The 17273-nt window shown below is 35.4% G+C and overlaps 1 protein-coding gene across 2 annotated transcripts in view; it reads right to left on the bottom strand.

The window, feature by feature from the left end:
* Positions 1-417: 417 nt before the first annotated feature.
* csnk2a2b (casein kinase 2, alpha prime polypeptide b) overlaps positions 418-17273 on the bottom strand; it is a 29910-nt gene continuing 13054 nt past the window's right edge. For both annotated transcript variants that reach the window (XM_059334409.1, XM_059334408.1), the window contains 7 exons: positions 16755-16838; positions 14679-14789; positions 13673-13774; positions 12026-12126; positions 5557-5705; positions 3675-3758; positions 418-1419 (listed from right to left, as the gene is read on the bottom strand). In XM_059334409.1, coding sequence (XP_059190392.1) covers positions 3682-3758; positions 5557-5705; positions 12026-12126; positions 13673-13774; positions 14679-14789; positions 16755-16838 — 624 coding nt within the window. In that variant the 3' untranslated portion in view covers positions 418-1419; positions 3675-3681. The remainder of the gene's footprint in view (positions 1420-3674; positions 3759-5556; positions 5706-12025; positions 12127-13672; positions 13775-14678; positions 14790-16754; positions 16839-17273) is intronic.

The raw sequence follows: 17273 nt of genomic DNA, 5'->3' as shown, positions 1-17273 counted from the left end.
TTATTGTAAAGGAGAATAAGGGTTCTAGCATGTTTTATTTAAGGCATCTTATTTTGACACTCTGCTGAGCAACGGCAACTAAAGGCAAAATAACTTTATATTATGAACAGTGTAGCTTGAAATGTGACGTTAGTGCAGCACATGAGACTCTGGAGCTGCCACAGTCCAGGTCAGGGATGGGCAACTTAAATGCTGTAGGGGGCCACAATTTTTCATCGACACTACCACAGGAGCACATATAGGACCATGCACTTAACCAGATATGATGAAACTGCAATTTTAAGTATGTTTGCAGTGCAGTAACTTAATATATTTCATGTTCAAATGCATGTATAACAGTATAAATAGGAATACAAAAGGTTTGAAGCAAATAAAAAATAAACACTTTCTGTAATTTCTATTTTATCAGTGCAAGAACAGCAGACCAACATTAATTGCAAGAAGTAATTTTGTGCATTTTTACACTGCACTTTTAAGATTTCATGCTCAAATGCATGTAGTTGTACTGAGGGCCACTTCAAGTGAGGGTGAGGGCCGTCTGCGGCCCCCGGGCCTCCAGTTGCCCATCCCTGGTCTAGGTCATTAATGGAAACCCTTATGCCACTACGTCAAGAAGTGTGAATGTTGCCAATATCATGAGATGCATTGTTTTTTTACTCATAAACAAAATATACCGATATCATCAACATGGCACAGCCCTAATCTGAAAGATGTCCCACAGCTACAAAAAGTAATAATTCACTCGCGACACAGGCAGACATCATCTAAATAAAAATCATTTATTTTTCATTATTAATATTATTATCATCATCATTCTATCTAGAGAGAGTCCACCATGCCACTTTCAGAACTGGAGTAGTGCTAAGACGTCCATCTGTCTGTTGGGGGGGAGGGAGGGGGGCAGACAGACAGACGGATGGATGAAGAGGTCTGGAGGGGGGAGGGTGGGGGGTGTCGGGGGTCGGGACTGGGACAGGCTCACGCTCCTGTTCATTCTCCATGCTGATGCAAACAAACAGGGGATGATATAAAGGAGGGAGGACAGAGAGGAGGGACTGAATTGTCTTTAAAAGTAGTTTGTCCTTGTTGACCTACATGAGACGGAGCTGGGAGGAAAAAGACGATGGGGGACGATGGGGGGAGCAGCTTCAAGCTCATTGGTCGGGCTGCTGGACAGGGAACCAGGACAAGCCAATCGCAGACTGATACAGGAGGTGAGTGTGTGTATACGTGTTTGCGTGTGTGTCTGTGTAAAAGTGTGCTTGCATCAGTGTGTGTAGATGTGTGTATCCGTATGCACATATTTGGGAGTGTGTAACTGGTCAGAGATACTTTGATCCATTGTCACTGTACACTTGTCAAAGTTACTGTCACAACCGGGTACAAAGCTGAGGTAACAAACATCTTCTTCTTCCACTTCTGGAGAGAGACAGAGACACAAGAGACCTGTGAGCAACAAACATCAGCACAAAAATCATGACAGTTGACAGGCAACACTTACAGGTGCATCTCAATATAGAATATGGTGCAAAGTCCATTTCAGTAGTTCAAGTCAAACAGCCACAATTAAGTATTGAGTCATATAGATGGACACAATAACAGAAAGAGAGAAAATGGAGAGAAGCCTTTAGGAATTTTACGGGGTTTTTGGGTCATTTTGTGTCTTTTTTTTGGTCAATGTGTGTCTTTTTTGGTCACTTTCTGTCTTTTCTGGTCAGTTTATGTCTTTTTTTTGGTCAATGTGTGTCTTTTTTTGGTCATTTTGTGGGTTTTTTCAAGTCATTTTGCGTCTTTTTGGGGTCATTTAAGTCTTTTTTTTTGGTCAATTTGGTCTTTTTTGGTCATTTTGTGGTCAATGTGTCTTTTTTGGTCATTTTATGTATTTTTGTGGTCAATTTGTGTCTTTTTTTCTTTTATGGAGTGATGTTAATAAATGAACACGAGTCACCTCTTCTGTCAAGTCAAGTCAAACAGCTCCAACCAAGTATTGAGTCATATAGATTACATACTTTTCAGAGGCCAACATTTACATATTAAACATACTTTTTAAAATTAGTCTTTTGTAATATTAGATTTTTTTTGAGACAGTGAATCTTAGGTCTCTAAATTAAGACATGAAATGTTTCATTCTTTGTGTAATGGATCTATATAATGTATCATTTCCACTTTTTGAATAGATTTACTGACATAAATAAACTGTTCTATGATATTCTAATTTATTGAGATGCACCTGTATTTGGTAGTTGTACATAGCTGGTGGAGAGAAGGGACAGATTAAAACACATCCCCAGATTTTTAGACTTTTACTATCATTAGACATCTAATCTTCTCGTTTAATGATGTGTCCACAACAAATGCAAAGTGAGTTTTCTTGTCCATGTCAATATGCAAAAAGTCTCACAATAACACCAGGCAGCGCAAATGTCAACAATTCCGCCACATTTGCATAGAAATTTGCATTGCAAAAGCCTAATAGATCCAAACTCCATTAAAAAACAAGGATTTTACAAGCTGTTTGCTTGTTGCCTTGCAGACAAACCCGACTAAGCATGAAGTCAGACTTTTTACACATCAGCATCAAGATGGAGTCATTCCAGCATAATATTGATCCATTTGTTGCAATCAAGACAATCAATCAACACAGCAGTTTGTTCATCCACAAGCAGTTCCTGGAGAAGGGAGGCAGTGTGCACCTCAGGGTGATGCTGTGAAACTAGTGTTACGTTTTCCAATGTATCTGGTACTTCCACAACAAGTATGAAGCAGTAGGGCTGGGCGATATATTGATATAAAAATATATAGATATATTTTTAAATGTGATATCGAATTAGACCATATTGCATATATCGATATAGTTAAAAAAATATATTTTTAGTTAAGATTTATTTAAGATTTTTTTTTATTAAATGTGCACTTTATGGAGCTTTGATTTTTTTTTTTTTTAAAGGCACTCCTGTTGTTATACAGTATTTATGTTCACTTAAATAAAAGTTCTCAAAAAAACTACTTGTGACATGTCATATTTGGCTTTTACTTTGACTGAACATTTGCTCTCACTTTGCAATAAAAATATCAGGATATATACCGTATATCGATATTCAGCCTAAATATATGGGGATATGACTTTTGCTCCATATCGCCCAGCCCTATGAAGCAGTAATAGTGGTTATTTTGGCCATAGTTGCTAACAGAAAGAAATGGCGGAAAAACATTGTTCTTACTAACACCAGTGCATCTTGTGTAAGGAAAGCGAATTAACACAAATGATCCAGCAATCAAAGTGTTTGGTATGAACACACCATTAGAGATTTAGATGGCTGACAAATTAAAGGAAACAATAACAGAATGAATGATTTGCGAAACAAATTAGTTTTGAGAGTCAATGGGGTTACAAAAGTATAAGTAAGTATAAGTAAGTAAGTATAAGTAAGTATAAGGCCAATATAGAAAAAGAACAATGAAAATCCACGGAGACCCCCCATCTAAATTCTATTATCGTCTAAACTATGTCGAACTTTTAGATTTTAACCAAAAACAGGGTATAGTTTCAGGTGTAATATTGAATTGATAGACAAGTTTATACTAAATGCTTTAAATAACAGTCAAATGGTTTGAAATCTAAATAAAAATCACCCACACAGTGAAGAGCAAGTTACTTTTCAAACCTGTGTTACCTGTGTTTCATCGCGCTGTAGTGTTGCCACTGGATACCATGTTGTTGTCAGAGTTTGACAGAGATTGCTCCTTTATTACTGGGTCTGCAGGAGGAGAGAGGATCAACACTGAAGAATCCCTTAAAACACTGGTTCTCAAATGGGGGTATGTGTACCCCTAGGGGTACGTGAAGGCACTCCAGGGGGTTTGTGAGATTTTAAAATATACATTTAAAAAGTAGCATCCATGCAAAAATCCTTTAAAAATAATGATTTAAAAATATTTAAGGAAATTATAAGTATAAGTTCATAAAATTAATTTTTATATTCAGTAGGCTCCCCCATACCAGGATGGTTGGACCCAACCTGTCATATGCCACCTGGCATCACCTGTCAATCACTTGAAACTCAAAGATGGAGTCATGGTTGAAGCGTAGCAGTTAACGTTTTAAATGGTTATATGCTCACTGTTATTACTACATTAGTTTGAATCACTACATTTTAGTGCTGAGAAATATTTGCAATAAATTTAGTCATGGATTATTAACATTTAAAATGTTTGACATATTTTTTTTCAAATGTTTGAATTTTGTATGTGTTTATCAGTTCCAAAGTTTAATAATTCAAACCATGATGGCACAGCGCTCTGTTTTAAAGTCTTTTATTTTTCAACCAAAAATGCTTTGCCCTGGTTATATTAGGGGGTACTTGGCTGAAAAAATGTTTCACAGGGGGATCATCACTGAAAAAAAGATCCAAAAGAACCACTGCCTTAAAACAACCAAAAACTGATTTTTCTGTCCTTCGTCCTCACACCTCCACATATCTATGGCAGTGTTTTTCAAACTTTTCAAAAATAAAGACGATAAACTTGTGCTATTGATATTTGTTGCATGAATCTACAACCCACAACTCGATAAATTCAACATTAATTTAATCCATAAAGATTAACATTATATTGTATGTTTTCACTCAACTTGCTCCCAGCCTGTTTGATGCGCAATTTCAGTGGCAGCTGCACTTTTTTCTTTCTTTCTGATACAGACAGATTGGCACGTTTCTCTATCACCATGCTGCTATTGATTAGAAGTGAAGAGGGGTGTAAAATGTACACGAAATAAGCAACTGCACAACCGCCAGAAATGTTGGCGAGGATGTGGATCTTTCATTGTTGACCACTGTCACATCTTTTGGAAATGTCAAAGAATAACTGTACTCTGGGAAATGGTATGTAGGGTGTTACAGAAAATATTAGCAAATATTTTATTTATTAGTTTGAAACTGAACATTCAGTTCTCACAATTCAAATTCAGTTTGCAAAATTCAATTTAAATTTTCCGTGAGGAACACCCGGGTAGTTGAGGCAGAGCAATCGAGCGCAGATACACAGAGCGCCTCTTCGGCCAATCAGCACCTCAGTTTTCTGCACTCGATTGCTTTGCCTCAACTACCCGGATGTTCGTCACAGTTTATTGAAATGTTCAGTTCCAAACTAATAAATTAAATTTCAAATTACAATTCTGATTCAGTTTTTCCAATGCAATGATTCAAACTGAACGATACAAATTCAAATTATGTGACTCGAATTCAGTTTTTTAATGCAATTATTCAAGTTAAGTAATTCAAATACAAATAATTCAAATTCAGTTTCTGGTGGCACATATTTCAGCCCAAAAGAATGACAGTTGAGCATAATGTTGCAAATGTTCTGCATGTTTACACTCAGTATTTTGAACCAACACAAGGTTATTTTTCTGCACTCACCTGAGCAGACAGTGTTGACTTTACACTTTGTGTCTCTCTTTTTGTCTCTCTCTTTACACCCTGAGTACCTTCAGGTCTTCAGTCTAAGTGCTACCAGTCCCTCACCAAGTTATTTGTGTAAGATGAGTGACTTGCTTACAGAAGTATGGGTGCTCCATGGCCTCTGTGGCAGTCAGCCTCTGTTGGTGGTCGTAGCGTAGCAGCTTGTCCAGCAGGTCCAGAGCTTCAGGACTCACCAGGTGCTGGTTCTCTGTCTGCACAAACTGTTCCCAGCGCTTCCTGCTCTGCCTGCAGGCACACAAACACAACCAGCGCTGCTGAGGGACGTCCACTGATAGTACTGCTACTACACTGCAAAAAAAAATGAAGCTTACCGAGTATGTTCTTCTTATATCTAGCAATAGATTAAAAAAAACCCAGGAAGACTAGCTGGTTACTAAGGTACCAGCTAATGAGGATCCTTAATAAATAAATAAACAAACAAACAAACAAACAAACAAACAAATAAATAAATAAATAAATAAACGAACAAACAAACAAACAAACAAACAAACAAACAAATAAATAAATAAATAAATAAATGAATGGGATCTTAATTATATTGTTTTGAGTATAATTCACCTACTGACCATAGCTTTATGTGCTTATTTAATTATTAGCATTATTATGATGTGCTTAATTAATTATCTTATTGTGTAAAGACTTGTTTTTAGGATTGACATTGTGAGCTTTTTCATGCTTTTCAAGCTATTCAACTGTTAAATATGGTGAGTTTTTACCCAAAAAATATTGGCTCCAATTGAGAGTTTTAGTTCCACGTAGTTTGAATGTTATTTCAAAAGCATTTTCCACCATTAAAACGCGATCGTTTCAAGTATTGCTGGCTTATTCAAGCTAGGGCTGTGCCATATCGTATCGTTCACGATAATATTGGTATATTTTGTTTATGAGTAAAAAAAACAACCATATCATGATATTGGCAACATTCCTTCCCATTAATGACCTAGACTGTAGCGACTCCAGAGTCTCATGTGCTGCGCTAACGTGACATTTCAAGCTTCTTAAAGTATATCTAAACTATTCATAATATAAAGTTATTTTGCGTTGTGTTGTCGTTGCTCAGCAGAGTGTCAAAATAAGATGCCTTAAATAAAACATACTAGAACCCTTATTCTCCTTTACAATTATTGATTAAGATATGCAATGATTAAGATCAGTGTATGTGATGGAATAGTGGCATTAGAATGTGTGAGAGGCACCAAATTTGGTCTTTTATGAAAAAAAATTATCCAGGGGGGGCATGCCCCCGGACCCTATAGATAGTTATTCTTAGTTATTTGCTAATACTCAAGAAACAAGAGTAGTTTTTTTTGTATTTGGCAACTGTTGAGACTTTTACACCACATTTTAGATGATTGATTTACGTTTTTTATTTATTTATACAGACTATATATATTTTTTTTTTCTTTTCTTTTTTTTTTCAGTATTTTGTGATATTGTTAAGAATATTGTTATCGCAAAAATACCCTGAAATATTGTGATATTGTTTTAGGGCCATATCGCCCAGCCCTAATTCAAGCAATAATTGCTCAAAATGAGTATATTTGGACTTATTTCAACAGTTTTCCAGTGCCTAGATATTTTTACTTATTTAAAGAATTCTTACAAAGAAAAATGTACTTAACGCACTGGCACTTCTGCCCTTCAATAAAGAGGTCATAGGTCAGGATCAGCTACAGAACAGGAAGCTTGGAGGCGGCACACAATAATGTCCTATGTGAAGAATTTAAAGTTGGCTGCTTAAATCAAAAGGCTCCCAGCACAGGAGGAAAGAATCATGATAAGAAGAATCATCATTATAAAATTAGTTTTGCTAGCCCAAATAGAAGAAAGTCACAGTAAATTATATTGCATTAACAGTATTCATTTTAAACTACCCACATGAGTAAAGTGCTGCTTCTCACGATACTAACATTTTCAACTCGATACCGATACTGAGGAAAATATTCGATACTCGATACCATTTTCGATACCACAAAGATAAAAACAAAGACCCCAAAATTTAACAGAAATATTTTTAACAACAAGAAAAATGCAACATGTAAAAATGAACAGAACCACAGGTTAAATATTTATAATAAAAAAACAGTTGAGCAAAAAGAAACTGCAACTATGACAACAAGCTTCAGGTCTGAGGTAGTGCAAATAAATTAATACAATAAACAATAACAATTAGAACAATATTTTGAGGTCGTATGGTTTAGCTGCTTAATAAGTTGTTGGATCGATACTTTTGAAAATGAGTATTGTATCCGGATACAACGTTTTAGTTGCGATACTTTTTTGAGTATCGATACTTTTGACAACCCTAGTTTTATATTGATTTTATTTCAGGGATTTCAAATCAGGGATTCCCAAAGTGTGGTGTGCGGACCCCCATGGGTGCATGAGCTGCTGCTAGGGGGTGTGCGAGATGAAAACTGTAATGGCAGTCTGATAATTACACAATTACATTTTTTTCCCCACACTATAAAGACGTGTAAATAAACATTTCCTTTGTAAAATGTAAAATCAAAAACTGTAATATTAACTAATAAATAAATGCAGGCTATTCAAAATGCACTTCATCTTAAAATGAAGCGTAGAAGAAGTTATCTTCTTCCATTTTTCCAACCTGTGTTATGATGACAGGGTTGTGTTAGCTCCATTCATTTAAACTTTAAATGACAATTTAAAGCAATTTAATTTTATGACAATTTTTGTTCAAAGCGGCTCAAAATATTATAACATTTTCCCCAATTTATGAGCTTTCTGCCTCTGATCCTGAGCCTGTCATCATCCTCTTTGCTCTTAAAAGTGGAAGCTTGCGCATAACTTTGTTGCATTATATTGAAACTGTAGATGAATTCATCAAATCAAGCTATATTGTGTTGATGTCTTCCGCCCCCCTGTGTTATTATATCATTTGTTGTTTATTTTTTTATTTTCTCTCTTTCCTTCCTCTTCCCTCTCTTCTTGCGTTAGTGCTTCTTGCTTTGTTTGCCTATTTATTTTCATTGTGTTATACATTTAAGTGAGCCATGTTATATATATATTTATATATATGTTATATCATCTGCCTCTCATCCACATACACACACACATACACCTGTGATGCCTCTGTGCACATCGTTGTACATTTATGTTTTTCTTTGTTGTTGTTTGCGCTGTATGTCTGCTGTCTCTACTTGTGGTCCACATGGTGTAATGTATTTGTCCCTCATGTCACCTTGTTTTTTACGTCATCTCACCAATAAAAAAAAAAAAAAGAACAAAAAAAAGAAACTGTAGATGAATTCAAATGTGAGAGTGCATTGTTGTGATGGTGATCATTTAATTATATGTGTGTTTTGGTCATTTGAGCATGATTAAACATGCTGCCTTTAATATGGCTATAAAAAAGCTTATTGCATTTAGTGTTTTTTGAAGGTGTGGGGGATTGAGGGTGTATCAACACGGTTGGGACAAATTGGGGGTGCACGGCTAAAAAAGTTTGGGAACCGCTGATGTAAACACTGATGTAAAGTGTCTCAGTGTCTGACTCAAAGTACTTTTACATCTAAATTGCCCATAGGAGTGAATGACAGCGTGAATGGTTGTCTGTCTCTATGATTGATTTGATTTGATTTATGTGGCACAGTTTTGAGACAAAAGAAAGAAAATAACATAATAACAACAACAATAATACAATTTATATATTCCATATACATATTGAAATAAAATAAAGACATGCCAGGAAAACCCAAAAAACCCTCACGGGGCTTGAATAGTGGGATTCCCTAATATAACATCAAAATAAAAAAGAACAAGGAACATAGAATTATACAGAGCAAGAAACTAGAAAAACAAAACAAAGGCACAACATAGCAATGAAACAAGAATTATAATAGATTATTGAAATAGTAATAGGTTTTTTAAAGATTTTTTTAAATGATAAACGAGAAAGGTTGAGTAAGTAAGCAGGAAGTGAGTTCCATACCCTGGATCCTCTATATGTAATGCTAAACTAAAAGAAACTCTCTCGCTGGAGCTGATTACAGCTCTAGCGAGAGGCGGGGTCCACCCTGGACAGGTCACCAGACTATCGCAGGGCTGACACAGCTGTTAATGAGGAATTGGGAAAAAAATTGCAAAATGGTTCAAAGCAAATAAATTGTCATTAAACATTAAGAAAACTAATTTTATTCTGTTTGGTCAAAATCATAAAAGAATCCTATAAATATATCTGTGCTGGTTATAATATAATATATATAATGTTTCAATAACTAAGGTAAAATCAACTGGTTTTCTTGGTGTACTTATAGATGAAAATATATCCTGGAAACCTGATGCTCATTACATCCAAAATTGAAAAAACATTGGAATAAATGGGAAAATTATTTTAAATACTAAAGTCTCACTTAATCTCTATTATTCAATGGTTTATCATTTCATTAATTATTGTAATATTGCTTGGGCCAGCACTCATCATACTAAACTGCAACCAATACTCCGCTTGCAAAAAAGAGCAGTAAGAATAATTTCCAACTCAGCTCGAAGAAGTCATACATTACCTTTGTTTCGCAAACTTGGCATTCTAAACATTTATCAAATCAACAGCTTCCAAATTGCACAATTTGTATATGGTTCATGAAACAAAACACTTCCCCCTGTTTTTAATAATCTCTTCATAACAAATAATCAGCCTCACAATTATCCTACAAGAAAAGCTTTACAACTTCGGCCTCCCAAATCACTAACCACCTCATCACAGTTTATCATTACATATAGAGGATCCAGGATATGGAACTCACTTACTTCACTCGCTTACTTACTCAACCTTTCTCGTTTATCATTTAAAAAATCTTTAAAAAACCTATTGCTATTTCAATAATCTATTATAATTCTTGTTTCATTGCTATGTTGTGCCTTTGGTTTGTTTTTCTAGTTTCTTGCTCTGTATAATTCTATGTTCCTTGTTCTTTTTTATTTTGATGTTATATCAGGGAATCCCACTATTCAAGCCCCGTGAGGGTTTTTTGGGTTTTCCTGGCATGTCTTTATTTTATTTCAATATGTATATGGAATATATACATTGTATTATTGTTGTTGTTATTACGTTATTTTCTTTCTTTTAAAACTGTGCCAAATAAATCAAATCAAATCAATCATAGAGACAGACAACCATTCACGCTGTCATTCACTCCTACGGGCAATTTAGAGTCACCAGTTTAACCTGAGCTGCATGTTTTTGGACTGTGGGAGGAAGCCGGGGGAGCCAGGAAAACTCCACAGGCTACCTTTAATAGTCTGTCTGCTAACATGGTTTCCCTCCAAATTTCCTCTCAGCACATTACATAAGAGCTGCAGTGGAAAAGGTGAACTTATGTTTGAAAGTGATGCAGACAGTCTGGAAAGTGAAAAACGATGGTTTTAACCAGGACTGACTGGATTACAAGGAGGATCATATATAAATAGGCTTCCCCTTTCATGATGTGAATGTTAAAATATACACTTTATTTTACTGTATTAACGATCATTTCAAATGCCATTCGTCTTTTTGAGTGTTTCTGACAACTACTTTAGTGGTGTAGAGTGAGTCGGAGGAGGGGAACAATGTACTAAATCAGTACCAAGGTTATAATAGTTTTGGATTTTTCATTAGTTTTAGTTTTGTTATGAATTTTTGTTGTCAAATTCAGTTAGTTTTAATGAGTTTTTACAGAGAGTTTGCTAGTTTTAGTTTAGTTTTTGAAATGCTTTAGTTTTAGTTCAGTTTTTATTAGTTTTAGTGTTAGTTTTAGTATTTTTGTAATGGGCTATGTGTTGGGTGTGTGAGACTCAAAGAGGTCATAATAAAATTTGCCTTTATTTCCTTTGGTTTATCCATCTCAGCCCCAATAAGGTTATTAACTCTTACAGTTCTGGGTGTTTTTAGTTTTGGTTCGAGTGTAGTGTACCAAGATGTATGAAACAGTTGACAAAGGCTAAAACGAACGACGTTTTCACTATAATTTTAGTTAGTTTTGTAACCACACAATACAGTTTCAGTTATCGTTTTTATTTTTATTTCAGTTAACGAAAATGTTTTCGTTATTTCGTTAGTTTTCCTTAACTATAGCAACCTTGGTCAGGACAGGGCTCTCACAACTTTTGAAGAGTAAAATTCAAGCACTTCTCTGGCAATTTTAAGGAACCTAATTCAACAGTTTCCAGTTTCTCAAAGCCTTTATGATCACATCTAAATTGTTACTGTAAAATAAAGTTTAAAGAATTAATTGTTACCCACATTTAAACACCAGATAACGGTGAATATCAAGCATTTTTCAATCAATATATTCAAATTTAAGCCCGCTCCTAACCATGAAAGCAGAACATTCCAAACTTTCAGGACTTTCTGTGAACCCTGTACTTTCCTCAAGGACTCTAGCAGGACAGATGCTCTTCTTATATTCCTACCACGTCACTTTGTGCCACTGCAGATATTTTTAGCCTGTATTTGACTTCTACACTACATTCAGCTCCAGAGCAGAGTGTACGTCACAATGAGTGCGATGGGAATCCCAGAGGCAAAGTCAAAGTGGACTTACTGTCCCAGCAGGTCTTTGAAGCGCGGGTCCAGTTCAATGTGGTATTTACGCAGGTAGCCGAAGAGCTCGTCTGTCCCCAGGACCTTGGCAATTCGCACCAACTAAAAAAAAAACCCACACACACACCAGGGTTTAAACTCTGTGGGGCACTTTAAAATACAGAAGCAACTCAATACATTAGAATATGATGGAAAGTCTATTTCCAGTAGTTCCAGTCAAACAGCCCCAACTAAATTGAGTCATATAGATGGACACAATAACAGAAAGAGATGAAATGGAGAGAAGTCTTTAGGAATTTTAAGGTTTTTTTTGGGGTCATTTTGAAGTAATTTTGCGTCTTTTTGTGGTCAATTTGTGTCTTTTTTGGTCATTTTGTGTCTTTAGTGTTTTCTTTTGGTCATTTTGTGTCTTTTGTGGTAATTTTGCGTCTTTTTGCGGTCAATCTGTGTCTTTATTTGGTCATTTTATGTCTTTTTGTGGTCAATTTGTGTCTTCTTTTGGTTATTTTGTGTCCTTTGTGGTAATTTTGCGTCTTTTTTGTCATTTTGTGTCTACATTTGGTCAATTCGGTCTTTTTTGTCATTTTGTGTCTTCTTTTGGTCAATTTGTGGTCATTTTGCGTCTTTTTTGGTCATTTTGTCTCCTTTTTGTCATTTTGTGTCTTCTTTTGGTCAATTTGTGTCTTTTTGTGGTAATTTTGTGTCTTTTGTGGTAATTTTGCATCTTTTTCAATCTATGTGAGGCACTTTAAAATACAGGTGCATCTCAATACATTAGAATATGATGAAAAGTCCATTTCCAGTAGTTCAAGTCAAACGGCTCCAACCAAGTATTGAGTCATATAGATGGACATACTTTTCAGAGGCCAACATTTACATATTAAACACAGTTATTAATTTTATTTTTTTTGTAATATTCAAATTGTTTAAGACAATGAATTTTAGGTCTTAAAGAAATTAAATAAATGAAGACATGAAATGTTTCATTCTGTGTGTAATGGATCTATATAATGTGTTATTTCACCTTTTTGAATTACTGACATAAACTTTCCTATGATATTCTAATTTATTGAGATGCACCTGTATTAACAAATCTTTGTCACATTATGACTGACACATTTATCCACTAACCATTCAAAAGATGATTGTTAACCTCTATGTTAAATCTGTTGTTTAACTTCTCTCTGATCAGCCTGCATTTGTTTTCTCTCTTACTTTTTCACACCTCACACTCTCATAAAAAACCTACAATGTGACAGGCTCTGGCTAAGTTGTTAGAGCAGTCGCCTGCTGATCGGAGGGTCGGTGGTTCGATCCCTGACCATGGCAGCCTACATGTCAAAGTGTCTTTGAGTAATATACTGAACCCAAATTGCTCCCGATGCTGCGTTCATCGGTGTGAGAATGAACTCCCAATGGGTATATAAGTGCAGGTCCATTTACCATTACCATTTACAGTGGCCTCTTCCCGTTACTACAGTTGACACTTGAGAGTGAGGCACCACGGACAACATCCGAACAAGGTCAAGGGTACAAATCCAGGCTATCTCCATTACATGTTGGGGACATCCTGTCTAACAGAGACACAGGACGCCCCATGTCTGCTCAATCTTGCATTTCATGAACTGTACACGTGTGTTGAACTCACCTGGTCATAGTTGTCTTGTCCATGGAAGAAGGGTTCTTTCTGAAAAATCATACTGGCCAGCATACAGCCCAAGCTCCACATGTCTAGACTGTAATCATACATCTGAAACACAAAATCATCAAACAGCACTGCCGATGATGAGAACACAGACATCAGAATTATCCATGTGTGCTGACAACATTTTATCAAATGTGTGTGTGACTGGCAGCAATTTTAAACATGTATACTGCCCTACAAAGACTAACTGCAGTAACTAGGCAAACGGTAAAACTGAGAAAAACTGCTTTAAAGTGTTTTAACATTTTTAACTGGCCAGCCAAATGGGTTATAGGTAGGTTAGTGATATGACACTTTATTTGACGTTTGAACCCAAAAAACGTAGTTACTGCACGCTTGTTTTGCTGAAAATGTTTTAATAGTAATGCAAAAACAGAGTGCAGTAACTATAATGTTGTTATCTTCTTTCAGCTTTAATATTTAGTTTTTAATAAATAAACATTTTCAAATTGATTTTGTTATCAGTGTGTTTAAAAGTGTTTAACAACTCTATTCAGAAGATGTGCGTATTTTAGACTTAATATTTTACAGAAATGTTGTATTTTAGTCTTAATATAATTTTATCTCACTTTTTTACTGAATCAGTATCTAGATAATGATTTCCCTTTCAAACAAACTTATACTTTCTTTATCTATTTATGTTTAAATTAGTATATTTATCCAAAGCAGATGGTGGTAAGTGCAATTACTGTTTGGTTTTGAGTTGGATTTTGTGGTTTTTATATAATTATTTCTCCGAATTTAAGCAAAATTGAAATCTAAAACTTTATCACAAATAAATCAGACATCAATGAGTTAATTTTTAGTTATAACTCAATTTAGACCAAAATGTAGTAACTGCAGTTAGGCTTTGTAGGGCAGTATTTGCTGTCTGTGTTTGAATGTGGGCTGGTTCAAGGTGTGTGTGTGTGTCTGTGCGTGTGTGTGTGTGTGTGTGTGTGTGTGTTACCTGGTAGTCCACCAGAAGTTCAGGCCCTTTGAAGTATCTCGAGGCCACTCTGACGTTGTACTCCTGGGAAGGGTGGTAGAACTCTGCCAAACCCCAGTCTATAAGGCGTAGCTATGGGAAAACGATTTATATTCATTGAAAAAAAAAAACTTTTATACCACTAAACAGGTGTAATACTGTATATCATAACCTTTGCTAAGTGACACACACCGCTTTAGGTGTGTGTGTGAGGAGTATTCTGTGGGGTTAATTCACATCTATTTTAGCCTGCTGCCCCCTGCTGGTTAAGGCTGGAACATTGCATCTGGCTGGACATTGCATCTTGGTCAATTTAATTGTATTTGGTGGTGTAAAAATAAGCCAACTACAGCAACAGACATTTACCCTGACCCTAGCAGTCGTGCTGTAGTATATTTCTACATCAACATAAACTTTTCAAATCAACTTTATTTCTAGAACCCTTTAAAAGAGCCACAGCTGGTACAAAGCGCTGTACATGGCAGGACAGACCAACAATAAAAACAGAGAACAAATAAAAACAACTAAAACAGAGAGAGTCTCATGCTGGGTAAAAACCAGTAAATAAAAGTGGGTTTTAAAACCAATCTTAACCCATAAGAACCCGGACCCAGTAATCCTTAAAGGAAAATTATGGGGGATATACCACAGAAAAAGTGGAACACATAGAACAGATTTATGATGTTCTAAAAAAAAAAAAAAAAAGATACTACCACTAAATGTCAAAGGTCTGTGATGTGACATACATGTTTCATTGGGCGTTTATGGAATTTATGTTTATGATATTTCTTATTTTTGAATGAATAAACTAGACACATTTGTCTGCCTCATTTGACGGCTTCTCAACAAGCTACTGTAGCTGTAACACTGAAAAACATACTTCTGTACTTGAGAAAACATACATGAATATTACTAGAACATTTAAAATGTTTGTGACACCCGTGTCACCGTGGGTTCTTATGGGTTAAAACCACAAAGAACAGATAAAAACAACTAAAACAGAGCAAAAATTCATGTTGAGTTCAAAGCCAGTGAATAAAAATGGGATTTAAGATTTCTTTTAAAAACGGACAGTGAGGAGGCCTGCCTGATGTGCAATGGTAAAATGTTCCAAATGCTGGGAGCAGCGACAGAGAAAGCCCGGTCCCCTCTGAGCTCACGCATGATTTTAATTATTATCAAGAAAACCATGGAAAATGTCTAGATATCAGCTCTTAAATTAAACTCTTTTGAGGTATTTTTGTTGTTATCATTATATTTGTCCAAACAAATGTGCCTTTAGTTGTACCAGGCATTAAATGAACAAGAAATAAGAGAAAACAAGGGTGGTCTTATAATTTGTTCCATGACTGTATCAACATCAATACTCAGAATTATTTTTGACCAGATGGTATTTCTTTGTCAGGTGATCAGAATTAGGGCTGCAACTCACGATTATTTTCATTATCGATAAAAAAAAAGTATAAAAATATCAATCAGTGTTTCCCAAACCACAAGATGACGTCCTCAACTCTCTTGTTTTGTCCACAAACCAAAGAGATATTCAGTTTATTGTCATAAAGGAACAAAGAAACCAGAAATATTCACATTGAAGAAGCTGAAATCAGAGAATTTGGACTTGTCTTTAAAAAACTGCTCAAACCAATTATTCGATTATCAAAATAGTTAACGATAAATTTAATAATCGATTATTGTTTGATTAATTGAATAATTGTTACAGCTCTAATCAGAATAAAGAAAATAAATGGTTTCATTACTTGAGTACAGATTGAATTGTGTGCAAGATGAGAATGGCATCTGCTGTTATTCTAAGAAACTCCCTCAACACATGACAGGGACTCCATGTGTATAAAAGCCAACACTTTACCAACCAACAATAATCTAACTCCTTTTCAAATGAGGGAGAGTATAAAAAAAGAGAGGAATGAAAGCATGAAGTGCCAGAGATGAAAATAAACGGTGAGATAGAGAAAGGCTGAAATAGCAGGGTGAGATAATATTCAGAGTGTGTGTGGGTGTAAAGAAGAAGAAAATAATACTAAATAGGGCACCACCCACCTTTCTCAACTGGTGGTCGATCATCACATTGTGGGGTTTGACGTCACGGTGCATGATTCCCATACTGTGACAGTAGTCCAGAGCCTGCCACACACACACACACATACATGTAATATGACACACACAAAGACAGAAATATGTGTACAGTCATTTTAATTCCCAGAGACATTGGCAAAAATAGAGACTAATTGGGAAAATGCCATTCAATTAAACTAGTAAAGATAGATCGATAGATCAAAAGATATTAGGGTTGTCGCGGTACTAAAATTTTCAACTCAATATCGATACTCAGGATACCATTTTCGATGCCACAGGGATAAAAACAAAGACCCCAAAATTATTAACAAGAAAAATGCAACATGTAAAAATGAACAGAACCACAGGTTAAATATTTATAATAAAAAACAGTTGTGCAAAACGAAACTGCAACTATGATAACAAGCTTCAGGTCTGAGGTAGTGTGAAAAATAAATAAATACAATAAACAATAACAATTAGAACAATATTTTGAGGTTGTAT

The sequence above is a fragment of the Centropristis striata genome, chromosome 6 (genome assembly GCF_030273125.1).
Source record: "Centropristis striata isolate RG_2023a ecotype Rhode Island chromosome 6, C.striata_1.0, whole genome shotgun sequence".
Lineage (NCBI taxonomy): Eukaryota > Metazoa > Chordata > Actinopteri > Perciformes > Serranidae > Centropristis > Centropristis striata.
The sequence above is the reverse complement of the archived record's forward strand: the minus strand, read 5'-3'. Positions and strand labels throughout refer to the sequence as shown.